We start from the raw sequence: 27,779 nt of genomic DNA, 5'->3' as shown, positions 1-27,779 counted from the left end.
AAGCTACAAGAGCACATTGCAAAGTTTTGTGAAGTCTTCCTAAGTGCTGGGGCATACACAGATTTCCTAAACATCCCGGATAACCTCTGGATGGACTGAGAGAAATAGGCCTCAGCTGTTTCTCTTATCTTTGAGGAAGAGAAATGTTGGATATTTCCATGCATTGCAGAATTCTATGGAAGTCACTTGGCTGGAAAACCAGGTTTCCCCCATCTCATAGACTGTAACTGCTCTGATCCAGAAAGTGGCTGGAACTTTGCTGTTAAAGAACTCCAAAGGTTAACAGAATTAGACTCCCACCAACCCAGTTCAAATAAATGCTTTCAGAAGTAAGCAAACAAACAAACAAACAAACAAACAAAATTAATCAACCCTCTAACAACATATATATTTTCTGGATTCAAGGGTGATGACTTCAAAAGCAATTCAGTTAATTCTTTTTTTTTTTTTTTTGGCTGAGCCTCACTCTGTCGCCCAGGCTGGAGTGCAGTGGTGCGATCTTGGCTCACTTCAACCTCTGCCTCTGAGGTTCAAGCGATTCTCCTGCCTCAGCCTCCTGAGTAGCTGGGATTGTAGGCAGCTGCCACCATGCCTGGCTAATTTTTGTATTTTTAGTAGAGACAGGGTTTCACTATGTTGATCAGGCTGGTAATTCTTAAAAGTCTCTGTTGCATTAATAGTGAACTCAAAACTTTTTTTTTTTTTGAGACGGAGTCTCGCTCTGTCACCCAGGCTGGAGTGCAGTGGCCGGATCTCAGCTCACTGCAAGCTCCGCCTCCCGGGTTTACGCCATTCTCCTGCCTCAGCCTCCTGAGTAGCTGGGACTACAAGCGCCCGCCACCTCGCCCGGCTAGTTTTTTATATTTTTTAGTAGAGACGGGGTTTCACCGTGTTAGCCAGGATGGTCTCGATCTCCTGACCTCGTGATCCGCCCGTCTCGGCCTCCCAAAGTGCTGGGATTACAGGCTTGAGCCACCGCGCCCGGCCAAAACTTTTTTTAAAAACAAACTTTTAGTGTTAAAAAATGATATTTGGGGATAAATTTTGCTTATCAATTCACTGTTTTCCAGTTACAAAAAAGTGCTTAGAAATCAACATTAAGATAACATTTTTTCTGATTATAAAAATAATATATACTGCTTACAGAAAATTTGGAAAACAGAATAAAGAAGAAAATAAAAATGTTTCATAATTTCATAACCTGAAGATGGAGATCTACTACAAAAAATTGAGATCTGACTGTAAATAATTCATTGGGTTTTGCTTTTAGCCTTGACCTTCAATTTAGCTCAAGATCACCACTTCCCAACATGACTTTTAATGGTCGCCCGGTAGGGTTTGGTGGATTTGCCATAATTTACCTAACCAATCTCTTATTGTTGGACATTTATATTGTTTCGAATCTTCTGCTTATAAATAACACTGAACTTACTGAGGCAGATATACCCTGTGCATCTTAGGTCCCTAGGAGGTCCTTAGCAATCCCTAGAAGGGTGATTGCTTGGTGGTCTGAGGTTTTGATTGTGAACATCTGCTAGTCACCTTGAAGACAGTAGGATTTATTCGAAGGATTCTTGACCTGGGAGGCGCCTGGAACCAGGGCGCTCAGGAACTGCAGCTTTGTTCCTGGCCCAGAATCAACCTTCCAGGATTGGCTTGGTGAAAGCAGGGCGGGGCCGAGTAGGAAGACGGGGCGTGGACACGGCAGCAGGGCCACCAGGTGCAAGGAGGGATGGTGTGGTGCACTGTGACCCTCACAAATCCAAAGATCTGGCGGCCAAGCCCAGCCGCTCTCGGAGAGCTGAGATTCTTGGTGCTGGCTGGACTGCTGGAGACAGTAGGTACCCTGTTCCTTCGGGAAGGTGGGGGCTAGGTCTCTGGCTGTCTCTACCCGATCAGACCCCGGTGCGAAGAGGGAGCGTAGCAAGAGCCCAGGCAGGTTGTGGGGCCAGACCACGTTCTCTGTCAACGTCCAGGACCCCCAGAACCTGCGGTCCGTTGATTGCCAGGATGCCCAGCCGTGGAGCTTGAAGACACCAGCCCTGGCTGAGCATTTATTGACACAGCGCACCCCCTAGTGGTCATTTCCCATGACCAACCCCAACAGGCGCTGATGATACGCCTTGGTTCAGCCTCTAGCCCCCCAGGTCTGGGAAGTCTGTAGATTCGCATTCTCCTGGGACCCATGGGGCAATGGTTGAGGGTGGGTGAGAGGATGGGAGAGTGTTTAGGCCCAACTCTGTCCCTAACTTGCCTGTGTGGCTTTGGCCCCATCTCATCCCTGTCTGGGTGTCACCTTGGCCATCTGTGAAATGAGGATGGTCATGCTAGCTTCAGAGGTTTGGCCTCGGGGAGGGGAAGGGCTCTGAGCCTCTGCTCCCCTTGCCCACTTTCAGTAGGCTTGGGACCCAGTGTTGGCTGGAGCAGGCATGTGCAGTGTGATCAGAAGATTCCAGGGCCACTGGGTTTGGGATACAATAAAATGTACAAATTCAGAGATAGGCCCTCCTCCACTAGGAAGATCATTCTTCCTACCTTAGGGTAAGCAGGGTCCAAGCAGAGGAGGTGACCAGGGTGGCCAAGAGCTCAGAGCCAGGCCCCCTTGAAGGTTGGAGGGACAGAAATTGTCTTATCTGGAGGTGTCTTGGGGATGAGGAGGCTTCTTGGAGAAGGAAGTAGTGAACAGATTTCATGGGCTCCAGGGATTGGACAACTGTGAGTTCAGGGAGCAAGTACTTCAGACAGGTGGGAAAACAGCTCAAAAACCAGTTGGAAGGGGTGGCATTGGCAGGAATGACTGAGTAAGGAGCACTTTTTCCCGAGAAAAGCAATGAGAATACTGGCCAAAATTGTCAAAACCAACTTTTTCAGAACTCTGAAAACTAATCAAAAACTTGCAACAATCCAAGGTGTATCTATTTTTTTTTTTAACAGGTTAATATTGGTAAGAACAGTGAGCTTGATGGCATTGTCCTTTTTTTTTTTAAATAGAGACTGGGTCTCACTATGTTGCCCAGGCTGGTCTCAAACTCCTATATTCAAGTAATCCTCTCTCCTCAGCCTCCTAAAGTGTTGGGATTACAGGCATGAGCCACCATACCTGGCAGAGCTTGATGGCATTTTAACTTGCCCTAGTCCCGTCCCCTTCTCCCGAGACCTATGGTAGCCTTGAAACCCAGTGGTTTCATAATCATGGTGGAAATCAGCAGCCTAAAGACAAACAGAAAGATCAGAACAGGGTTGAAGCTTCTGCAAAGTCCAATTCCCAGATCACTGTCATTATTCAACTTGTCTGGTAGTTCCCTGGAAGAGACTCCACTTGCAAGGCTGTGTTCATTTGACCTTACTTGGTGCCCATTCAATGCACACAGCTTTATCTCTGAGGTTATTTGTTGAAAGTAATCAGTGGCAATTGTTTAACATTGCAGCTGCCTGAGGCAGTGAAAATGACTGGGGCCAATAAGAAGCTAACAAAAAGTTTAAAAGGAAAAGTTGAGGAATGAGCTGTCCATAGAAGGCTTTGAAAAGCTTTGGCATATTCCTAGGAATCTACAAATGTTCCCTCTTCTGTAGGTTCCTCTGATGATGGTGGTGGTGGTGTGTGTGTGCATGTGTGTGTGTATGTGTATTTGTGTGTGCATGTGCATGCTTGTATGCATGTTTATATGTTTGTGCATGTGTGTGTGTTTCACAAGTGCTCTATCAGCTCTAGAAATGGAAGAATCTCAAAGGTTTTCTTTCCCTTTTTTTGAGACAGGATCTCACTCTGTCACCCGGGCTGGAGTGTAGTAGTGTGTTCAGAGCTCACTGAAGCCTTGACCTCCCAGGCTGAAGTGATCCTCCTATCTCAGCCTCCCAAGTAGCTGGGACCATAGATGCATGCCACCATGCCTGGCTAATTAATTTTTTTTTTGGTAGAGATAGGGTCTCCCTATGTTGCCCAGGCTGAAGATTTTTCTTTATTTAGGTATAAAAAAATACAGTACTTGTCATGCACCAGTGTGGCCAATATATAGTCATAATCTGTAGAGCAATTACTACAATTATAGAAAATAGAAGGTTACAGGAATTGTTTTTCCAACTAAAAAACCTGAAGTAATATTGTTAACCTAAATAGCAACCTGCTTATTATGCAAAAACCCTTATTCTATATGTCTGTGAGAGCTAGAAACTTGTAAGTATCATTAGTACAAAAATAATTATAAGAAACTAGTTATTGGTTAAAACAAAAAAGTCAGTGTTATCTACAATCCCTTGCAGTCTGAGGGACTTTGCCCAGAGAGGGAACCTCGGTCCATGATGAAGGGTGAGCTGGATGTCTCCTTCCCTGCTCCTCTCTGTTGACTGATGCCACTTCTCCAACGTGTGTTTGCAGTGAAACGTTCCAGTAGAAGATGCACAGTTGATCACAGAGGTTGGGCAGGGCAGGGCCTTGCCTTCTGCAAGGTGTGCCTGAGGTTCGATTCCCTGAGATGTGACAACAGCGAGGTCTAAAGGCACATGGCTGGGCTCTGTCATGCAGTCATGAGTGGGTTTGGACATTGGCTAGTCTTGCTAAAGGCCACATCTTGGGTTCCTCTAAACCAAGGGATAAAGAGTAGACAGAGACAAGAAAGAGAGCATGGATTGGTGACCAGGTGAGGCAGACAGGGGGAGAGGTGTTCTCCTCCGGGAATATCTGCCCCTTCTCAGGCAAAACTGGAGGGGTGCTGAGGAGTCTCAAAGCAAGGTCTCAGCTCTTCCAGGCCTTCTCCAGAGGGGATGGGTGTGGAGGTGGTCCTCACCCTGTGATCTGTCACTCTTGATCTCCACCGCCCCTCCAGGATAAATTCACAGTTGCTTCGAAGTTCAACAAGCCATTTCCCTGAATGTGGTTCAATGCTCAGTACAGCACAGTTACTGGCATGGCAGGCCAGTGAGGTCACTTCAGGACCCAAGGTCAGGAGCTGCCATGGGGCCCCTTCTTCCCTCTTGGCAGGCCTGGAGAGGGGCTGGGGAGTGGTGGGGCACTTGGAGTGGAGTATGAAGGAGTTGGAGCAGGGCCAGGGCTCCTGAGAGAGGGCATGATGGACGGTCAGTCTCCCTTGGGAATGGGCTGCAGAGAATCCTGCCCCACAAGTCAAGCCGTCTAGGCCTTTGCCTCCAGGCAGATAGGGACCAGGACCTCACCAGCCTTACCACGGCATTCAGGGACCCTAGAAAAAGACCCTCCAGCAGTTGAACACAGGCTGTTTTGCTTTGCAGCCTTAGGGAGCCAGAGGAAGTCTTTGAGTTAGATGGCGGTCTGTGGGTGACAGGGTTATGTGGATGTCTGAGCCCAGACAGAACACCAGCCTGGATTTGCCAGCATTTGAGAGTAGTCATCACTGACATATGTTCCCGGATATTTCAGGAACCTGGAGTTTGCTATCCCAAGGCTGATGAGGTCTCTGGGACCCACGAGGAAGGGGTGCTGGGCTGGGGAGTCAGTGCCATTTTTGGAGGCTGTGGTGCCTAGCAGTCTGACTGGCCTGGGCTGCAGGGGGTTTGGGCCCCCAGGCCCAGAGTGGCCTCAGCCACCTAATACAGCAGCTCCTCCCGGGGGTCCGAGCCGTACAGCTCAGCCAGCATCTTAAACCTGGGTCCCCAGTCGTTAAGGAAGTCGTAATCTACGTCAGAGTCGGACGAGTCGGTGCCCAGGGAGCTGAGGGACTCGGCTATGGACTCCGAGCCCTCGTAGCCGTAGATGTGCAGCGTGTCGTAGGGGGGGCCATCGCCGTCGTGGTCCGCCTCGTCCTTCTTCACCTCGATCATGGCTGCCATCTCCCCGGGCCCCCCGTGTGCCCCGGACGCGTGTCGCGGCGGCTTCTGCACCTGCGCGTAGAGGGACGGCCGGGCGTCCAGGGCCGGCCGCGGGGGCTTGGCCCCACCGCGGCGCACCGAGTTGAGCACTGACACGTCGTAGCTGGTGGTGTCCATCTCGCCGCCGCCCTCCTCGTCGTAGGTGACCAGCTGCTCGTGGATCTCCGGCACGCTCTTGCCGTGCGCGCGGGCCTGCTTCCGGAGCCGCCGCCGCAGGAAGATGAGCAGGGTGATCACTGCGGCCAGGGAGCCGAGCGGCAGAGTCAGACAAGGCTGGGGGCCGGGGCGGTCCCCCATGCCCCCATCCCCACCGCCCATCGTGCCCCCATCCCCGCCGCCCCCTCATGCCCCCATCCCTGCCACACCCCCATGCCCCCATCCCGGCCGCCCCCCAACATCGCATCCTCACCGCCCCCTGCAACTCCCTCGCGCCCCCCTCCCCGCATTCCCATCCCTTTGGCCCCCCACTTCCCCTGAAACTCCATCCCCACCGTTCCCCCACATACCCATCCCAGTCATCCCCCCCACACCCCGTCCCCGCCGCGCCCCCGCATCCCCATCCCCACCTCCTCCGACACTCCCATCCCTGCCTTTCCCCCACACCCATGGGCAGGTACGGATGTCCAGCCTGTGGGAATCTCTGAGGGGTGTGGCTATGTGAGGGTCTTGGATCCCTGAGGAGGGGTGGACCGTAAAGTGCAGAGAGTTTCTAAAATTAGGCTCAGGCCTTCTAGCTTTGAGTTACTGAACAAACTACTACATACATAAGTAAAGCTGGGATGCCCTGGGAGGCAGCCCTGCCCCACAGCCTCAGTTTCCCTGTCTGTAAAATGGAAATGATGACTTCCCTGCTCTGTTTATATTTGGGAAGATGGTTGTGAGGTTAAATACAATTCTATCTGTGGTGGGGATGCCATCATCATCATTAATTATTAATAAAGGAGAAATCTCTGCTGGAGAAGCCCCAGAAGGGGGGCATATCGAGGGCGCTCTCCGGGAGCTACAGGCAGGAGTGGCCTGGAGTCCATATTGCAGGTGCCCTGTGGCTGTATCCAGGCCTTGCCTTGAGTTCCAGAGCGATCTCCAATCACCTGAGGGCTTCCTCTGGAGGATCAGCCCCTGCCACATCTCATGACGAGTGAAATGCAGGATACAGTACATCACTCCTCTCCCGCCGTGGGAAGATGCTGGGGGGTGGCCCCACGCTGCCTCCCGGCATCCTTGTGGGAGGAGGCTCCAGTTCCTCATCATGGGAACATTCCACCTTCGCTGGCCGCCTCCCTTCCCAGCTTCACCCCCCCTCTGCCTTAGGAGGTATCCAGGGAAATAAACCACCTCCCAGATAAACCACTTTCACCCCAATCCTCATCCCAGGGTTGCTCCCTGGGGAATCCAAACTAAGGTCTACAATGCTCCTAAAATTTCCAAGGCCCAAACAAGAAAACAATATCAAGTATCAAGGCCGGAGGAATTCTATAAAAAGAAAGAAAGCACGTGGAGACAATCTAAATTAGAAGTTTTTAAACTTTCCATTTTAGAACTGGATCCTTTTTCCTTTTTCAAAAATAGGTTTTATGTAAATACATACCCAGAACAATGCCTGGCACACAGTAAATGCTGAAAACATCTAAGTGGAAGGAGTGACTGTTATGTATAAGTTATTTTAAAGTGATACCGGCCTGATGAGTGGGGGAGGAGTCCTGAGCCTGGCCCCCTCCTCCTCCCTGGCTCATCCCCCACTGTGAGCACCCAGGTGGATGGAGCTCACATCCTATATCCTGCACATGAACTGGTCGAGGGCTGCATCGCAGATTGGAGGCAGGGTTGGGCCTGATACCCTGGCCTCTACTTCTCCTGTGAAGCTTCCCCTCCCTGTAACACCTTCCATCCCTTTCCACCCACTGTGTCTCCTTCCCACCCTGCCCAGCACTGACCTGTGATGGTGAGGATGCAGAGTAAGATGGCTACCACTGCCTGGATGCTCACGCCCACCTGGGCGGCCATATCCTCGCAGAAGGTGAACTCGCCCTGCTCGTTGCACTTGCACACGGCCACGGTCAGTGTGCTGGTGCCCGTGCGGCTTGGCATGCCATTGTCTGAGATGACCACGGGTAGGAAGTGGACCTTGGTATGCTCCCGGTCAAACTGCCCGTACTTGACTGTGATGTTGGCCGTGTTATCTGGAAACACCAAGGCCTCGGAGTCAGGCTTTGCCATCTGCACAGATGGGGAAACTTGGCTCCTCCAGGAAGCCTTCCCTGACTGCACCAGCCTGCGTGCTGCCTGGGCTGCTTTTCTGCCCTTTGCACCCAGCACCTCTTGTTTCAGCCATCTGAGTGCAGGCCTGTTCCTCCATAGAGGGGATATTTTGGGGCAGCTGCTTTGACCCAATCTCCAAGAATGCCTTGGTAAAAGAAGGTAAAATCCTTTGCTTTCTGTATTTGTGAGCAACTGATGCCTGTCCCCTTCCTCTTCTCTAACCCCACTCCGGTATCAGGTTTTCTCTTTCAGCTCTATTAATTAATGCACTGTTTCAAGCTTTGACAAGCAACGGGGAAAAATAAAGTTTTAAAAAGTCCTTTAGCATTAGGTTAACTTCTAAGGCAGGTTCTGCTATCTCTGAAAATCCATTGTTACATTGTTGAAAACAGTAAAAACAATGGCCATGTCCCTTGGGGCACAGAGTAAATGATTACATATAGAATTGTGGGTTTCCTAGGCAGTTTGGAGCTGGGAAATGCTTTTGTCCAAATATTGGCCCCGCCCATCTTCCCAGATCCAATCAGTGATTTCCTGTACCCAAGAATCCCCCAGGGAGCTTTTAAAACACGCTGATTTTCAGACCCTATGATCACACACACTTCTTATTCAGTGGTTCTGGGCAGAGGCCGGATGATCTGCCTTTTGCAGGGTGTCAGGAGGTTGTAATGTCAATGATCAGAGAAGGATCCAGGGACTGTCTGCTCCAGGGTTTACGTAGCTACACAGGCTCCACACACTGGATTGAAAAGCCCAGGAATCCATCTTTTAGATTTTGAATGAAAGCCAACTATATTTCATTATTTATAATTACATTTCAGCATTAAGTCTATTATATTTCAAATAAACTATATGTCATTGACGCTTATGGGAGAAACTAGAGATTTTGACATGCAGGTTGTTCATGATATAAGTGAATTTGACACCGGCAGGCTTGCCTCCTATTGTATATGGGTGTCTTTGGGGTGGTACTGAATCTTTCTACTGTATTGCAGATCCCCACTCTGAGATGAGACTGAGGTGGACATTGGGAGGGGGAGACATTTTTGCCACATTATTTACTTCTAATGACAACTGGGTGTTGAATGGTCTGTCATTGACTTGTCAACACATCAGGGCCACCTTCTCCATCCCACAGGAGTCTCCTTAAGGACTGGTCTGTGGCTGATCCCTCAAGTCTGCCTCCAGCTCTCAGGGACCCCACTCCCCAATCTTCCTCAAAGGTAGCAATGGGCTGCTGCAATACAGCCATCCTCATCCACCATAGTTTTGCCCATTAGGGACAGGCAGGAATTCCATCCCTTGCTGGGTGAAGGATCACTCTGTTTAAACTCAAGGGGAATTTTCTCTATTTTTCTGAGGAAATTTCAGAGGCCGTGGAAGCTTGCCTACTTGTGGCTGGAATGAAGTCAACTCGGCATCATCACTCAAGTTGGCACCTACTCCTCAGAAGCTCCGATTGGCTGCTAATGACATCACACGGCCACCCTGCTAATCCTGAGTAGTCATTGTAGCTGAATTAAAACAAAGCTCACTGTATCCTTGGGATTTAGGACTTCATATTTCCAGTTTTTACTCTTTGGGAGTGACCTCAAAGTTCCATGTTTAATTTGTAATTTTGCTGATGCAGAGAGCCTCTAGTGTGGGAGGGTACTCCTTGGCTAGTTCTTCAATGGAGCTGACGGCCTGCATCCCCACATCTGTTCTGCACTCCTTGCTGGCTCCTTGCAGGTGATGTGGACTTGGGAGTTTGGATGGAGTCTCTCTGATCATTGCACAGACCAATTGTACAATGTATGTGGCAGGAACTGTACAAAATATCTAATGATTTGAAAATCCCAGTGGGAGCCTGCCCTCAATTTGCTGGCCTGGTCTTTGACCTTGGTGCCTCAAGACTCAACCTCACCCCGACCCTGTTAGTGCCAACTGACTGCATTTGTTCTTTCTTTGGAGACAGGGTCTCGCTCCATTGCCCAGGCTGGAGTGCAGTGATATGATCATAGCTCACTGCAGCCTCAAACTCCTGAGCTCAAGCAGTCTTCCTGCCTCAGCCTCCTGAGTAGCTGGGACTACAGGCATGGGCCATCAGGCCTGTCTGAACTGATTACTTTGATGCCTACCGTGATTATCCGTGAGGGTAAAGTTGTTCTCAGTATTCAGGGTGAATTTGAACTTTACATTTCGTGGTGTTATGTCCTTGTCTATTGCGGAGATCTGCAGGACCAGCTGGAGTGTGGAAGACAGGAGATAGTCAGTGATGGTGGTGGGGTGGTCTGAGGTTTAGTGACGGAGCCTTTGGGTTTAGACCTGACCATGGCTGTTTCCCACCTGCAACACTCACCTATTTAGTTCTTCATAAAGCCACTCTTTCTACTCCCCTGCCCTGCCAATCTACTCCCCATACATTCTCTCTGAGCCTCAGTTTCTCCATCTGTAAAATGGGCATAATGTTATTTTCCTCAAGGCTATTGTACAGGGGAACTCTTGCTGGCTCTGTTGAGCAGTTCTGCCCCTCAGCCTGCCCCAGGGTGGTGCTGCCTTCCCCTCCCACCTGAACCAGACTCACCTGGCCATGGGCAGCATTCTCACACACTTTGGGCTGGTAGGGCTGGGCAAACTCCGGGGCATTGTCATTCTCATCCAAAACTTCAATGTGGACTTGCACAATGGATTCTTTTCCTGTGGGGGTTCCTGCAGGGGAGAAGACTGTCACCATTATGGGCTCAGCTGATGCTGTCCCTGGGGGTGGAAGATGTGTGGAAGGAGGGCCGCCCTATGGAGGCCACTTTTTGCAGGAGGAAGCTGTGGAACAGAGGCCCGGGATGGTGTTCTGGATGAAAGGAGTTTGGTGGGGGGGAGGTGTTAAATCTTTATCCATAAGATTTACTGAGGTATTACTTTGATTATGAGAATCAAAAAGGTAAACCACCTAAATGCATTAAAAATATTATAATTGAATTTCTAAAATTAAAAATTTAATTATTTGATTAAATACCTAAAACATAATAAATTAATCATAAAAGAATTGAAAAGGTAAACAACCTAAGTGAGATTGGTCAGTAAATTAGGCCACTGGAAAAGAATGAAATGTATGGCCACTGACAATGACTATGTAAATTACATCTTAAAAATATAATTTAAAAAACTTTAAGGCCAGGTGCTGTGGCTCATCCCTGTAATTTCACACTTTGAGAGGCCCAGAAGGGAGGATTACTTGAGGCCCAGAGTTGGAGACAAGCCTGGGAAACATAGTGAGACCCCATCTCTACAAAAAACTAAGACATTTCCTGGGTAAGGTGGTGCATGCCTGTAGTCCCAGCTACTCAGGAGGCTGAGTGGGAAGGATCATTTGAACTCAGGAATTAGAGACTACAGCGAGCTGTGATCGTGCCACTGCACTTCATCCTGGGCAACAGAGTGAGACCCTGTCTCTCCCTTAAAAAAAAAAAAAAATTAGCACCATGAGAAAGTAGTTCTGGAATAAGGTTAAGTAAAAATGCGGAATATATTATATTACACAAACATTACAATCTCACGTAAGTATAAAAATATGTATAGAAAAAACATAAAAATACAAGAATGTACTAACAGTAACTGTCTCTGCATGGTGGCATTGGTGGGAGGAGTATTTTCTTCTCTTTTTCTGTATTTTCCACATTTTAAACGATTGAAGTTAAAGATTCTATTAATGGGATTATGTGGAGGAGAAAGAAGCAAAGACTGATCTGGCCAAACATGCAGGAGTCCATTACAGTTTGGGGCAGCAGCTGTGTTGGCAGAAGTGCGTCTGGGTGGGCCTGGCAGGCTCTAGGGATCCTTGGCCTAGTGGGCTCCTAGGTAAAGTGGAGTATTAAGAATTCTCCTGGAGGGTGATTGTGATTTTCTCATATAGATAAAGGATGCAAAACTCCAACTCTTGCCCCTCCCTCTGGCAAAAATTACACAATTTCTGGAGAACCTCACAATCTCAAAGTTGGAAGCTGCTTCAACATTTTGAATTCTACCTATTAACTGGTGCACAAACACCCTCTGAAGGAACATTTCCCAAACAGCCATGATACTAAGAATCATGGGACCCTTGTTAAATGCACATCTCTGGCTCACTGGACCAGAACCTGCAGGATGGAGTAGAGCTTTATGCTGAATAGGTGCCTTGGGTGATGCTCGTCACAGAGACATCTGCGCAGCCTGTTTCATGACAGTACTTTTCAAACTGTGACATGCATGAGATTCTGATTCAGTTTGGGGGGTGAGGCTTGAGATGCACTTCCAACAAGATCTCAGGGGATGTTGATACTACTGGTTCAAGGACCACACTTAGGCATGGAAGCTCTATAGCATCCCAACCAGCGGCTGCTTCAGCAGGCACTTCTAATACCCCTGGAGACCCCAAATGACTGATTATGCCAGCTGGAAGAATGAAGGAAAAGGAAAAGAACCCAGGTGCCCTGGCAGATGCGGCCACTCACCAGTGGAATCCAGTTCTTTGGCCTCCACAGTCAGGTTATACCAGGGGTAGACTTCTCTGTCCAGTTCTTTCTCATTGTAAATGTCCCCCTTTTTTGTGACTCGGAAGAACTGGCCCTTGTCACTGGTCCTGCGGATGGAGTATCTGCCCAGGGGAGAGAGTTTTATGGCTTTCCAGTGTTCTTTGCTGAGTCTACACTCCTCAGCATGATGGACAAAGCTCTTCTGCATCTGTCCCCTGCATCCCACTCCCTGCCCCTCTCTCACTGCTCATTGCACTCTGCCACTCAGACAAGAGTGGACCTACACAGAGGGATTCAGGAGAACAAGATAATATCTTTGATCTTAGTTACATTGCCGTCACTGGACTGAAGGTGGTACCTGAGACCATCAGATGCACTTTCAGAGCTGAACAGGTGACATCACACCATAGCTGGGACTTGTTTTAGTGATTAATGAAAATATCATTGGGCAAGAGCCAGGCAGGAATACAAAAAGAGCTGGAAGAAATATGAAGTAATTACAAAGAAATTAACTTTGTGAAATAAAAAAATTTAAAAATTTCTTTCAGAAATCAGGAAAAATCTATTGAAAGATAAATATATATGTTTCGTGTATATAGGAATAATAGTTGCTACCAATGAGGAAAATCCCAAAACAAACAGAGCAGAAGAAATAACAAAAAAAAAAAAAAAAAAGAAAAGAAAAGAAAAGAAAACTTTCCTGATCTGAAGAAAGTTTCGAGCCTACAGATTATAAGGTGTCATTGACATCAGGCATCACTGAAAAAAAAAAACAACCAATATTTAGGCATATCCTGATGACACTTATGCATTTCAAGGCTCTGTGAAGAAACTGAAAAGAGTCCAGACAGAAAGAAATAGTTTCCTTCTGAAGAAAGAAAAATCAGATTTGCCTCAGATGCCCCCACAAAATTAAATACTAGAATACATTGACAGTATTTTTGAAGGGAAGTGTTTATAATCTAAGGATTATATGAATATATCTAGGTGTTATTAGAAGGCAAGGTTGGGCATGGTGGCTCACACCTATAATTTGAGTGCTTTGGGAGGGGCTGAAGCTGGAGGTTTGCTTGAGGCCAGGAGTTCAAGACCAGCCCAGGTGATAGAGTGAGACCCTGTCTCACCAAAAAAAAACCCCACAAAAAAACAAACAAAAATAAAACAAAACAAAAAAATTAGCCTGGTGTGGTGGTGTGTGCCTGTAGTCCCAGATACTCAGAGGCCGAGGTGGGAGGGTTGCTTGAGCCTAGATATTCAAGGCTGTAGTGAGCTATAGTTGTGCCACTGCACTCTAGCCTGGGTGACAGAGGAAGAACCTGTCCCTGCCATCCAAAAAAAGGCAAAGAACTAAGATATTTGTGTCCTGAATTTTTTTTTGAAAACTTACTGTATCTAACTAAACATCTCAATATAAGGTAAACACCTGGTATGGGAAGAATTAAAACAAACTATTGATTTGTTTATCATACATAGAAAAGCAATGGGTATCCCAGCACTTTGGGAGGCCGAGACGGGCGGATCACGAGGTCAGGAGATCGAGACCATCCTGGCTAACACGGTGAAACCCCGTCTCTACTAAAAATACAAAAAACTAGCTGGGCGAGGTGGCGGGTGCCTGTAGTCCCAGCTACTCGGGAGGCTGAGGCAGGAGAATGGCGTGAACCCGGGAGGCGGAGCTTGCAGTGAGCTGAGATCCGGCCACTGCACTCCAGTCCGGGCGACAGAGCGAGACACCGCCTCAAAAAAAAAAAAAAAAAAAAAAAAAAGAAAAGCAATGGGTGTGTGTATATGTATAATAGTTTTAACTAGAAAATATAGGTCCAAGGAAACATTTTAAATTTTGTAGATGGAAGTAAATCTCACTGGTAGAAATAAAAATGGATGCACCTCATCCAAGTATCTAGGAGAAAAAAAAAAAAATAAAGAAACATAGACTGTATAGCAAAGCTGGGGGAAAAGAAAAAAGCCATTAAGTTTGATAAATGAGAAATGTAAAACAAGATAAAAGCAGTAAGATCAAACATATCAATTATGATGAAAAATGTAAATAGGTTAAACACAAAGCATTTCAGTTTAGATTAAAAAGCAAAGCCAAATGCATTCTTGTTTTCAAGAGACAACTTAATGCCAAATGACCTGGAAAAGTTAAAAGTAAAAGTTGGAAAATTTGCATTAGGCGAATATGAATAACATGAAAACAGGACTAACAAATGTAACATCAGGAAACAGAATTAAAGGCAAAATATTTAAGCAGAACAAATTGGCCAATTACATTCGGATACAAGTTACAAGCCATAATGAAGGTAAAATAGTCGCAAGCCTTTGTTAGCTGAGTGGAAAAATTAAAATACATAAAGTCAAAACTTAGATATTCTAGGAAGAAGTGGACACAAATACAATTGTATCACATCACAGAACAAGCTAAATCAAAACCAAAAAAATACCCTATGACTTATAAATGAAAATAAAGAAATCAAGTCAATCTCTTAAATAAACTCTTGGCTCAAAGGAGAAACAAAAATTACAATTACAGGCTATTTAGAATAGAATGGCCATGAAAAGAGTAGTCCTAAAACTTAGGAGATGAGGCCAAAATGTAAGAACATATTTTGTCCTTAATAAGAAGACTTAATGCCCTTGAAAGATTAGCTATACCAAAATTAATATATAAACACTAATGTTTATAATATACAACACTAGAATTCTAATGTTTTAAAAAAACCTGGATACAAAATTTTAAATTTCACAAAAGAAAAAATGAGAGTTGACAAAAAATTATGTCAAATAAAAAAGCAACAAGGAAACGACTTTTATGTATATCTAAGATCTAGTGTAAAGCTATATGGTTTGGATCTATGTCCCCGCCACCAAATCTCATGTCGAAATGTAATTCCCAGTGTTGGAGGTGGGCCCTGGTGGGAGGTGGATAGATGGGGCAGAGTTCTCATGAATGGGTTAGCACCATCTCCTAGATTCTGTTCTCATGATAGTGAGTTATCATGAGATCAGGTTGTTGAAAAGTGTGTAACAACTCCCTTCCTACTCCTGTTCTGGCCATGTAAGACATGCCTGCTTTCCCAGGATTATAAGTTTCCTGAGGCCTCCCAAGAAGCAGAAGCCACTATACTTCCTTTATAGCCTGTGGAAATGTGAACCAATTAAACCTCTTTTCTTTATAAATTACTCAGTCTTAACTATTTCTTTATAGGAGAATGGACTTATATAAGCTAGTAGAATACAATAGAATGGCTTTGCTGTAGAACAATAGGTAGGGTTAGACAGAGAATTAGAAGTAGATTCAGGTATATACAGAGAACTTAGTATATAACAAAGGTGGGAAAATGATGACTTATTATTATAATATTTAGTAAATGGTGCTGGCAAAATCTGCTATGCATCTGCAATAAAATTAAATTTAATTGAATTTATACTTACTATTGCATATTATATGGCTCTAAAAAGTATCTGTTGGAACTATATAATTTTTTTCTAAATATTGTAAAAGAGAAATTTAGTTACGATAGAAGAGCAAATATCGATGAAATGAGCACGACGTGATCCAAAAAAAATTTAAAACAACCAAACACCAAAAGCAAACAGACAACAACAAACCCACCACAAATGCATCCACATATTTGTGTGGTCATGAAAAGAAAGGAGCAATAGGACCAGGTCAGGCCACGAACATGAGTTATCTGAGAGTGGGGGTTATCAATGTTTTCTTGGTAGATCTTTGTGTTGTTTCACCGTATGAAATGAACACTTCTTACTTTTGTGGTTTGGGGGAGATAGATTCAAAAATATAGTTTTAATGTCTCTGGTGTGTCATCTGATTGGTTGCTCTCTTGACTGTCAGATCTTACCACATAGGACTGGTGAGAGCTGTGGTGCAGAGAACAAGCCTTCAAGGCGGGACAGAGGACAAGTAGCTCTGGATGCCCAGGACCATGCTAGGTGGGGGAGCCTGGGCAGGTCAACATGCCAGGCTGCCAAGTGCAAGAGCTTGGGCTTCTTGTCTTGCCTCTGTCACTTTCCCCGTTAAGTGCCAGGAGAAGCCAGTTCCCCTCTCTGAGTCCTGGCCGCAGACCAGCAGGCAAAGGAACGTCCAGGCCAGATTGTCCTTATCATCCTCATCAACAATGCTTACCCAATGCCCTTACCCAATGCTATGCCTAGCCGCGTCGGGGTCCATGGCCAGCACTGTGCCAATCAGAGGCTTCTTCTGGTTTTCTTTCAGCTGGAAGTGGTAGAAAGGCTGCTGGAAGATGGGGGGCTCGTCCACATCTGTGATGTTTATGATGACCTGGGCTCTATTTCCGGCGGGAGGGCTCAGGTATCGGAGGTCGATGGTGGGATCTGTGGCCTCGACAATGAAGCTATATTGTTGGATGTATTCGTAATCCAGAGGCTGCATAAGAAAAAAGGATGGTGAGTGCCTGCTCTGGGCCAAGCACGTGGGTGGCACATGATCTGCACAGCAACTGTGCAAGGTAGTACCAGGATGACACCCATTTTATAGATGAGGGGCCCACGGCCTTGACAAGTGATATTTCTGAGGTCATCAAGACAGCGGCTGGGCCTAATGTCTGTCTTCAGCTGCTCCCCATTTCATCCCAGCAGCCTCATGGCCACACCCACAACCCTGGCTCTGTGCCTGGCTCTGTTTCCAGCATTTGGGACACGCAATGGATCAACTATGGTCCTGCTCTTAAGGACATCACTAGTGGTTCTACCCACAGGTCCTTAAGGACAGGCTTTTTCTTTGTTTTTGAGACAGAGTCTCACTCTTGGTGCCCAGATCGGAGCGCAATGGCGCGATATCGGCTCACTGCAACTTCCGCCTCCCAGGTTCAAGCGATTCTCTTACCTCAGCCTTCTAAGTAGCTGGGATTACAGGCACCTGCCACCACGCCCAGCTAATTTTGGTATTTTAAATAGAGACAGGGTTTCACCATATTGGCCAGGCTGGTCTCAAACTCCTGACCTCAGGTGATCCACCTGCCTCGGCCTCCCAAAGTGCTGGGATTACAGGCGTGAGCCACCAGGCCCGGTCAGACATGCTTTTTCTTTATACTTTTGCTCAAGATGTTTCTCCTGCCCTTGTCTGCCTAGAAAACTCCTACTCATCCCTCAGGAAGCCAAACAGAAGGTAATCAGATGCTCTCTCAGAAACTCCTCCCAGCAGAGGTAATTGCTCCCCATTCAGAGCTGCTGTGTATCACTTACACCTGGCTATACTTTTTTTGTTCATGCATATGTCTTCCCCATTTGCTGAGAGATTTGCTGACACTGGAGGCTGTGTCTGCCTCTCCTTGGTGTTTCCAGGCCCCAGCATGGGGCTGGGTCAGAGAAGGACTCAGGCCCAGGACTTGTAGTCCTCTGCATGGCCATTCCAGAGGCATTTTTTTATGCCCCCAACAGGTCCTCTCCCTCCTCTTCCAGATTCAGTTGATCTGGCTTCTCTGACTGTCAGCAGCATCCATTGTCAGTGGCCATCCATTTCACCACAATTACTCACTGTTTTCTTCATGCTGATGGATTTCTACTGGCCAGGACACAGGGCAGGCCAGAAAGTGCCAGAGAGGTAAAACCTCCAGGAGCAGCCCGGTCAACACTACAGGAAGTGGGTGTATAAATACCCCAGCTCCCTCACCCTCAGCTGCTGCAACTCTGAGATATTTTCCACACTGACCCCCCAAAAGGGTCATTGCTCCTGGGGCTTCCTGGAGTCACCTCCCAGATAAATTATTTATACCCAATCTTTGCCTTAAGATCTGCTTCCCGAGTAACTTGCCCTAAGACACTGGATCACAGTCTCCATGAACACATGACCAGCTGAGAGCTTTGATGGTCCTTTGATGGTCTCTGGCCCAAGAGCAACCCCCAGGCAGGACCTGTGGGTGCCAAGAGCCCCAAGCCCCATGTTTGACGTTGTTACCATTGGCCTACAAACCTTCATGGGCTTGATGATGCCCTCGTTGTGGGTGGGGTTTGTCTCAATGGTGAAAGCGTCCTGGTAGTCGCCCCGCAAGATGCTATACTTGGTCATCCGGTTCTGGGGCTCATCTGGGTCTTCAACAAACAGAGAGCCCACAGAGGTGCCCACACGGGTGTCCTCAGGCACGACAAATGTGTACTTGGCTGATGCAAACAGAGTACCCCAAAGGGCCTTGGGTTAATGAGATAGACAAGGCAATTGTCTCTTTCAGCTATTCTAACACATTTTGAGACAAGAAATGGGCATAATAAAATAATCATAAATAATAAGATCCCTGGGATTCTCAAGGTAAAGAGGGTCTTCCCTATCTGTGTGTCCATCCATCTATCCCTCCATCCAATAAATAGCTATTATGCACCTATTATATGCCAAGCACTTTGCTAGGGGACCTATCAATGGACAAGAGAGACAAGTCCTGCCTTCAGGGAGCTTATGCCATGTACAAGGAAGCTACTTCAGGACAACTGGCCTGTCTCTCGGGCAGCTGAATGACTGAATGATAGCATCAGCACTGGGAGTTGCAAGTGAGAGCCATCTGCCCCATGGTATGGGAAAAGCTCTCATCAGACATTCTTTGTGGGAAGGATCAGTCTGTAGGTGGGGTCAGGGCCCAACCCTGGCTCTGGATATAGAACTTTGCTGTCCCCATGTTCACTGGCTTGTGGGAATTTCTAGCTGGGACCTGAGTCTCAGGGCTTTGATTTTCCCAAGCCCATGGGATCTTGGTGAAACTGCTTGTGTCTCATGGTGGGACATGGTACAGTGGTGGCACCCAGCAGGGAGTGGGATTTCCCTCTGGCCTATGAGGGGATTGTGGCAGGGGGCAGCAGGATGGCCTTGGGAATGTGGTACTGGGATGGAAACAGGGCCCCTCCCTTCACCCAAAGGACTCCTTTGGGCATCAGGCCTACCCTGGGATAGAGGGAGAGGTAAAGGGATTCGTAACTCTTCTCCCAGAGCCCCAAGTCACTGAGTCTGGGGTATCCCAGCCTCCCTTCCCAGGGCCCTAGAGGAGGGGCTCACTCTGGGTGAAGAAGGGGAAGTTGTCATTGATGTCTTGCAGAGTGACCAGCACGGTGGCCGTGCCCGAGTCCCCCCGGAGGCCCTGGGCATCTCGCGCTTCCACCACGATCTCGTACCTGGCCTGCTTCTCTCGGTCCAAGCTTTTGGTTATTGTGATAATACGTCCTGCAAAAAGAGTCCCAGCAGGAGCCATGTTACCAGCTTCTAGAAAATACTGACGCCTGGAGCCTGCCCAGAGAGAACCTGACTTAAGAGCTTCCCAGGTGATTCCACTGTGCAACTGGGGCTGAGAACTGTGAGTCTATAACCCACTACCTCCATGACCTATACTGTGAGGCCGAAGCTGACCCAATAGTTGGGTTCAGTATTGGTTCTTACTACCTGAAATATTGTGTTGACAAAGACCATGAGGCCATATCTAGGCTCAAAGGGAAAGAGTGCTGTGATAGATTAGTGATGTCTGCCTTGTTGCACTGTAGCATAGTAGTGGCATCTGTGCTATATATTTGCCATCTCTCTGAAAGACAGTTTCACTGGACTTCTGTCTTGCTCCCAAGAGTCAGTCCTTACATTTTTTGTTAAGTCACCACATGAGCAATTACTATGGGCCTTGCTGCCTTTGTATATGATCTAACTCAAACTTTACAGCTACCATACAATATAAATATAAGCATTTTCACTTCCTAGATGAGGGAACTAAGGCTTGCAGAAGTTAGTTGATTTGTCCAAGGTCTCTAGAGGGGGTGAATAGCAGAGCTGGCTTTGGAATCCAGATCTGTCTGAACCTGCACCCAGAGCAGCTAGCCAGCGTCCTCTGCTGCCCCTTGATCACTTCTTGGGTAACAAGATCCTGATTTTGTTCCCTGGACTTGAGTCCATGTCTTGGGCACCTGCCTGCTTCCTTCTGCCTTGACCAGCCGTCTTGTCTTTACGCATGATACTGACTACTTCCATGGCACAATGTGGTTCAGTGGCAGTGAAACCTGTCAGCCTGGACTTCCCTTAGCACATGCACCTGGAGTATCCACCTCCCCTCGTCCCTCCAAGTCAGTGACTGTCCAGGAGTGTTAGTCACACAGACCAGAATTATCGATGGCAAAATGCTCTTTCCCCTTCAGGATTTGGTACATGACAGAGGCGTGGTCTCCCACAGTGGGGTCGTCTGCATCCACTGCTGTCACAGAGATGACCGAGGTCCCTGCAGAGAGAGAATCCTGGGGTTACTGACTTGTGACTGCAAGGCCCCTTACCCCATTCCTGGAAGACAGCAGATGGGGTTCAGGCTGTGCTCTGTCCCCACTTCCCCCAGGTCCTGGGAAGAAAAGGCTGTTTTATTTTCTGAGGAGCCTGCATGGGGGCAAAGTGCTGGTGGCAGTGGAAGCCCGGCCAGGTCAACCTTGAAGGGGTCAAAGAGATCAGGTGGCTTGTGTGCTTCTTGGGGAAAAGAGGGAGGGGGTAGAGGGTTGGGGTCAGGGAGAGAAACCGACGACAGCAATCAGCTGCTCCTCCCTCTCCTGGAAAGGTGCCTCCAAAGGGGTGGTATCCCTTCTCGCATCCCCTTGAACTCCAGGATCGCACACTCAGCTGAAAGGTCTAGTCCTAGGGCCCTGGCTGGAGACTCTGGACTAAGGGGGTGAGGAGGGAAGCTCTTTTCTGGCACCCCCTGGAGTCTGGGGGGTTCTGAAGAGGTAGAGTAATAACCTCGTGAGCCCAGAGCCCAGGCTGGTGACACACCTTGGGGCTAGTGCTCTGTTCCCCACACCACTCCTGCATGGACCCTAGAGACGAATCCTTTTGCCTTGGTGGCAGGCCATGACAGTCTTCACATGTAAAGGCTACACTCTTTGTGTGCTAGTCCTGAGAGTCAGAGGCAGTGGGTGGAGTTTGTTCCAAAGAGTAGTGAGATACATTTTGCCTCTGATGGCCAGGGGTGAGTTCATGATCAAAATCAGGGCACGGTCTATGACTAGGGGCAGGACTCAGTCCATGATCAGAATCAGGGCTCAGTCTATGACTAGGGTCAGGGTTCAGTCCATGATCAGGATCAGGGCTCAGTCTATGACTAGAGTCAGGGCTCAGTCCATGATCAGGATCAGGGCCTAGTCTGTGACTAGTGTCAGGGTTCAGTCCATGATCAGGATCAGGGCTCAGTCCAGGATCAGGATCAGGGCCAAGTTTATGACTGTAGTCAGGGCTCAGTCCATGATTAGGATCAGGGCTAGGTCTAGGACTAGGGTCAGAGCTCAGCCTGTGGCCAGATCAGAGCTCGTTAGGAACTAGAGTTTCTTTCAAATCATATAAAGTTGCAACACAGGCCTTACAATCACTGCCCTGAACTCACTGGATTCCTATCCCAGGCAGTGAAGTGGCTGATGTGAGAGGTGCCCCCAGGTTGGGGATGAGGGAGGGAGGAGGGAGAAGAAGGAGGACAGAGTGGGCATACAACGTACCCACAGCCGATGACTCAGGCACGGACGCATTGAACAACCGACGCGTGAACACAGGCCAGTTGTCATTCACGTCATGAACTTTGATGGTGAAGCTTGAAGGAGTCTCCAGGTTTTCACCAGTGTCCTTGTCCACAATGACAGCAGTGAGGTGGTACTCTGAGATGTTCTCCCGGTCCAGCCTCTCGATGGCAAACACATCTCCTGTCTCTGCATCGACCCGGAAGACCTTGTCCACAAATTCTCCTTTGAGCAGGTACTTGGCGTTCTTGCGACTCACACTTGACTTGATCTAGAAAAGAAGAGGTGACGTGAACTGGGAATGGGTGGCGGCGGCTGCGTGTGAGAGCATGTGAATGAGAATGTGTACACAAGTGTGCATGTGCATGTGTGCGCATGTGTGTATGTGGTGTGTGTGGTGCTGGCCAGGGTCTCTAAATGTGACAATGAGGTTTAGAGCCATAAAAAAGAATAAAATCATGTCCTTTGCAGCAACATGGATAGAGCTGCAGGCCATAATCCTAAATGAACCTAAGTGAACTAACCCAGAAGCAACAAATCCAGCACCACGTATTCTCACTTATAAGTAAGAGCTAAACAATTGGTACATATGACCATAAAAATTGAAATAATAGACACTGGGGATTCCAATAGAGGGGAGGTTGGGATAAGGGCGAGGGTTGACAAATAACCTATCGGCCATAATGCTCACTATTTGGGTAATGGGTACACTAGAAGCCCAATCCCCACCAGTATGCAATATACATGCAACAAACGTGGACATGTACCCCCAAAATAAAATTTTTAAAAAGCCAAAAAGAACCTCTGACTAGTCACCAATGAATTGTTCTCATGGTGTGAGTCGCCTGGCAGAGTCCCAATATGCCTAGAATGGTGCTCGAACAGAGTAGGCGCTTAGAAAACATTTTTTGAGTGGAAAAATAGACTTGGTGCCATTGGAAGGCAAAGGATATTTTTGCCCTGTAGAAGTCACTTAACCTCTCTGAGTTTTAGTTACCTCACTTGTAAAACGGAAATAATATTGCTTCTGATGTTGCTTTGCCCTGAGGAGTAGAACAGCACCTTTGAAGATGAGTTCTGGGAAACACTGAACTCTTTTGCTGTTCCACACAAAGATGGGTCCTAGCCAGTGGTGTGCTGGCACTGGACTGTATCAGCTTGGCTTTTGAGAATCAGCTTAAATTTTCAGAAATATTTGTGAGCTGATTGTTAAATACAGCCATTATTACAAGTTAAATTATGTAAACTTACAATTAAATAAATCATGTGAAAAACAACAAATTCCCAGAATTCATCGCTTCCTAATTATTTTGCTACCTTTGACGACATTTTGAGGTTATCTGTGTTTATGGTATCTGTATGATGGAAATACTAAATAATGATGCGCTCATGAGTATCTTCTGCCATCTTATCTTGGCCTTCGATGACATCACATCGATAGCTTGAAATGAGACACGTTGAGAGTATTTACACTGTGGAAATTGGCAAGTACTACAAATCAGAACCCTTTCCCCTGGATAGCCAGTTGTCAAACATTTATCAGCACACCCCTGGGCCCAGTACAGGAAATGGTATATAAAATATTCTCTTCCTGGAGATTTACAATGTACAGCTCTGCAGGAAAGAACTCCAGTGAACTTTGTGTAACTCAGGATTTTCCATACTTCTCAGGCCACAGAACCTTTTTTCTGTGTAACATGTACTGTTCATGTCCCAAGGAATAAGATTTGGAAAATAATATATGTAAAGCATCTTACATGAAACAGGGCTCAATAAATGCTAGTTAATAATTATTAATAATAGAGCCACAGATTAGAGGATCTTAGAAGGCTAGAATTGCTAAACATTCCATTTAAAGAATCACAGAAACAGAAAATATTAGGAACAGTATAGTTCCCGTAGAATAGTATTTTATGCATATACAATGATACTCTCATAGAAGATTAGTATGTCCCCAAAATATAATTCTATTCAATTAAAAAATATACCCTGGTGCCTGGGAGGGGCCAGGCTCCCACTAGGAGTACCGAGGGCACAGATCCCATTTGGCTCGCAGGACCTAGGTTTGCAGCCTCAGAGGCCAGCACGCTGAGGAAGTGCAACATTGCTTTTTTTTTTTTTTTTTTTGAGATGGAGTTTAGCTCTGTTGCCCAGGCTGGACTGCAGTGGCACAATCTTGGCTCACTGCAATCTCCACCTCCTGGGTTCAAATGATTATTTTGCCTCAGCCTCCTCAGTAGCTGAAATTACAGGCACGTGCCACCACACCTGGCTAATTTTTCTATTTTTAGTAGAGACGGAATTTCACCATGTTGGCCATGCTGGTCTCAAACTCCTGACCTCAAGTGATCTGCCCGCCTCAGCCTCCCAAAGTACTGTGATTACAGGTGTGAGCCACCACGCCCAACCTCTTTTTATTTTTTTGAGACAGGGTTTCACTCTGTAGTCCAGGTTGGAGTACAGTGGTACAGTGTTGGCTCACTACAACCTCCCCTTCCTGAGCTCAATCGATCCTTCTGCCTCAGCCTCTGGAGTAGGTGGGACTACAGGTGTGCACCACCAAGCTTGGCTAATTTTTGTATTTTTTTGTAGAGATGGGGTCTCACTATGTTGTCCAGGCTGTTCTCAAACTCCTGGGCTCAAGCAGTTCTCCTGCCTTGGTCTCTCAGAATGCTGGGATTACAGGCATATGCTACTGAGTCTGCCTCACATGATTTAAGGTCAAATAGAGCAAGGGATTTTACATGAAGGCATCTGGTGAGGACTCTTAGAAAGGCTGGGCTCGGGTGGGTGCGGTGGCTCACGCCTGTAATCCCAGCACTTTGGGAGTCCAAGGTGGGTGGATCACTTGAGGTCAGGAGTTTGAGACCAGCCTGGCCAACATGGTGAAACCCCATCTCCATTAAAAATACAAAAAAAAAAAAAATTAGCTGGCTGTGGTGGCACACGCCTGTAGTCCCAGCTACTTGGGAGGCTGAGCAAGGAGGATCATTTGAGCCCCAGAGGCAGAGGCTGCTGTGAGTCAAGATCATGCAACTGCACTCCAGCCTGGGTGACCGAGCAAGACTCTGACCCAAAAAAAAAAAAAAAAAAAGGGCTGGACTCCTCCAGAGAACTCAAAGAGGCTGGGGTGTCAAGAAAGAAGAGGGAGATTCCAGAAGGGTATGGTCACATCCCATAAGGTCTGGAAAGTGTCTCCAGGGTTTAGCAGCAGTGCAGTCATTGGAGCCCTCAGTGAGGGCAGTGACAGGGTGGGAAGTTAGATGATGCAGCCTAGGGAAAAGTCTAGAAGGGGAGGAAGTGGAGACAGGGAGTAAGGATCGCCCCCTTGGTTGGGCAGGGTGGGAGAGAGGTGGGCAGCGGCAAGCATCTTGGAGCAGGGCTGTGGCGTGCAGGGGGCAGGTGGGTTCATGAGGAGGTACTAAGGCCCAGTGGCTGGGATGCATGATGAACAGCTGGACGAGAGGCAAGAAGCTGTGCCTCAGTTCTGTAACCGGTGACCTGTGAGGACAGTGGAGACTCAAAGAGAAGGGGACAGTCTGGGGCCCTGTGTGAATTGCTCAAGGTGAGGATAAGATGGTGGTCTCCCAACTGGGCTCTGGGTAAATGTGTTAGGACCCACCAGGGCAGTGAGGATGGAGGGAGGAAATCAGCTTGGATCTGTGTGATTGGAGTTCTGCATACAATTTCATGTAAGTATCCAGTTTCTGTTTTACTTCCCTTCAATTTTTCTTCCCTAGGCTTTATTTTTTAGAACAGTTCCAGATTTACAGAAAAATTGAGAAACTAGGGCAGAGAGTTCCCAGATGCCTGCTCCTCTTTTTCCCGGAGTATGAACGTCTTACATGAGTGTGGTGCATTTGTTACAATTAATGGACCAATATGGATGCATTATTATTTACCAGAGGGCATAGTTTATGCAGAGTTCCTTAGTTTTTTTTTTTTTTTTACCTAATATCTTTTGTCTATTCCAGGATTCCACGCTGGATACCACATTCCACTGAGTTGTCATGTTTCTTTAAGCACCTCATGGCTGTGATAGTTTCTTAGACTTTCATTGGTTTCTGATGACCTTGACAGTTTTGAGGAGTACGAGTCAGGTATTTTGCAGGATGCCCCTCTGTTGGAATTTGTCTGCTGTTTTTCTCATGATTAGATGAGGGTTATGGGTTTCTGGGAGCCTCCACTCCTCCCACCCCTGTTTTCTAAGATCACTGTATTTAAACATAACATCTCAATGCCAAAAACCCATATTTGTGGGTTCAGAAGGCAGCTCAGGACTTGCTCCCATTGTTCAGTCACGTCTGTAAACAAAGGCTCCAGGCTCTGACCTTGATAAACAGGGACTTCCTTCCCCGGATGACATCCTCAGGAGCTGGAGGTGATCCTTGGAGCCCTGTCCTTGCCTTTTCCAGACACCCTTGTTTCTTCCCAGTGTGATGACCCCTCGTGCTTCCTCGGAGATCCAGCCCCATTCCAGGGCCAAGTGAACGCTGTTGGCAAATGACAGCAGGCCTGGCGTTCTTCCTGCTGCTGGAGACCCGTGGGCAAGCCCTTGAAAGGTTGCCCCCACTTTCTATGGACTTTCCCTGACTCACTCCACAGATTTTCCTTGAGGTCAGACATTCTTTTTAGAGGCTGATTCAAGGCACAATTATCCCACCAGGAAGGATGCAGGTGGATTGACGACATTTTCCTCTATGACACAGAGCTCACATTTGTGTTGAGAGTCAGGAATGCTGGTTTTCCTATGGCTGCGTTCTCCCTGGGGCTCTGTGCTGGTCTCCTTGTGTGACCCTGGGCAAGTGTCTCCCCCTCTGAGTGGCCATGCTGGAGGACTTCAAGATCCCAGTTATTGTTGGGAGCCATGGGCACAGCCAGCTGGCTGTGGGTGGGGCTCCGAGTGGAGATTCCCCAGCTGGCCCCATTCCCATCCAATTTTGTCAAATGCTGCAGAGATCTTTCCTAATTTCCCAAATGGGAAAACTTCATGGCAGCCATGGTTGGCCCTGCCCTAAACCCTGAACCCTGAGGTCACGCCGGCCTTCTCAGCCTGAGCATGGGATGGCCCTATACCGGGTCCACAGACCAAGCTCTGCTGGGGCATTTCTGGTGCCATGGCCAGACTGGGCCTTCCCATCAAAAGTTCCTCTCCAGTCTGTTTATCTATAGCCAGAGGGCACCCCCACACCATTTGTGGGATTCTTTGTCTGAAGTATGCTGCCCCTCTAGACCAGGATGGGTAAACTGTTTCTGTAAAGGGCAGGGAGCAAATATTTGCAGACTTATGGGTCATTTGATCTTTGTCACCACCACTCAACTTTGCCATTGTAGCATGAAAGCAGCTGTGGGCAAACTGTAAACGAATAAATGTGGCTGTGTTCCGATAAAACTGTATTTGCAAGTCCAGGCAGTGGGCTGGATTGGGCCCGCAGGGGGTAGTTTGCTGATCCCTGCTCTAGACTGCCATCTCCATGAGGGTGGGGACCATGTCTGCCTTAGCTCACTGTTGTTATCTTTCTGGCACCCAGTCCAGTGCTTGGAATGATCCTTCCTTTCTTCAGTACATTGACATGTTCTTTTTTGCACCTATCATTTAGATTCCAAGAAGCTGACAAAGTGAGATTTTAATGCACCCAAAAGAAACTTTCCTCCTCATTGAAAACTCTGAAAGCACACAGTCCATCTACCTGTCATTGT

At 47.4% G+C, this 27,779-nt stretch overlaps 1 protein-coding gene across 1 annotated transcript in view; it reads right to left on the bottom strand.

The window, feature by feature from the left end:
• Nucleotides 1–3,936: 3,936 nt before the first annotated feature.
• The window catches only part of CDH5 (cadherin 5), a 38,343-nt gene continuing 14,500 nt past the window's right edge, over nt 3,937–27,779 (bottom strand). The window contains exons 3-12 of the mRNA XM_033218675.1: nt 22,062–22,350; nt 20,693–20,809; nt 19,612–19,776; nt 18,544–18,731; nt 16,751–16,998; nt 12,570–12,712; nt 10,667–10,791; nt 10,221–10,326; nt 7,776–8,021; nt 3,937–6,077 (exon numbers count right to left, since the gene is read on the bottom strand). Coding sequence (XP_033074566.1) covers nt 5,560–6,077; nt 7,776–8,021; nt 10,221–10,326; nt 10,667–10,791; nt 12,570–12,712; nt 16,751–16,998; nt 18,544–18,731; nt 19,612–19,776; nt 20,693–20,809; nt 22,062–22,350 — 2,145 coding nt within the window. The 3' untranslated portion in view covers nt 3,937–5,559. The remainder of the gene's footprint in view (nt 6,078–7,775; nt 8,022–10,220; nt 10,327–10,666; nt 10,792–12,569; nt 12,713–16,750; nt 16,999–18,543; nt 18,732–19,611; nt 19,777–20,692; nt 20,810–22,061; nt 22,351–27,779) is intronic.

This window comes from Trachypithecus francoisi, unplaced genomic scaffold (genome assembly GCF_009764315.1).
Source record: "Trachypithecus francoisi isolate TF-2019V2 unplaced genomic scaffold, Tfra_2.0 Lachesis_group10, whole genome shotgun sequence".
Lineage (NCBI taxonomy): Eukaryota > Metazoa > Chordata > Mammalia > Primates > Cercopithecidae > Trachypithecus > Trachypithecus francoisi.
The sequence above is the reverse complement of the archived record's forward strand: the minus strand, read 5'-3'. Positions and strand labels throughout refer to the sequence as shown.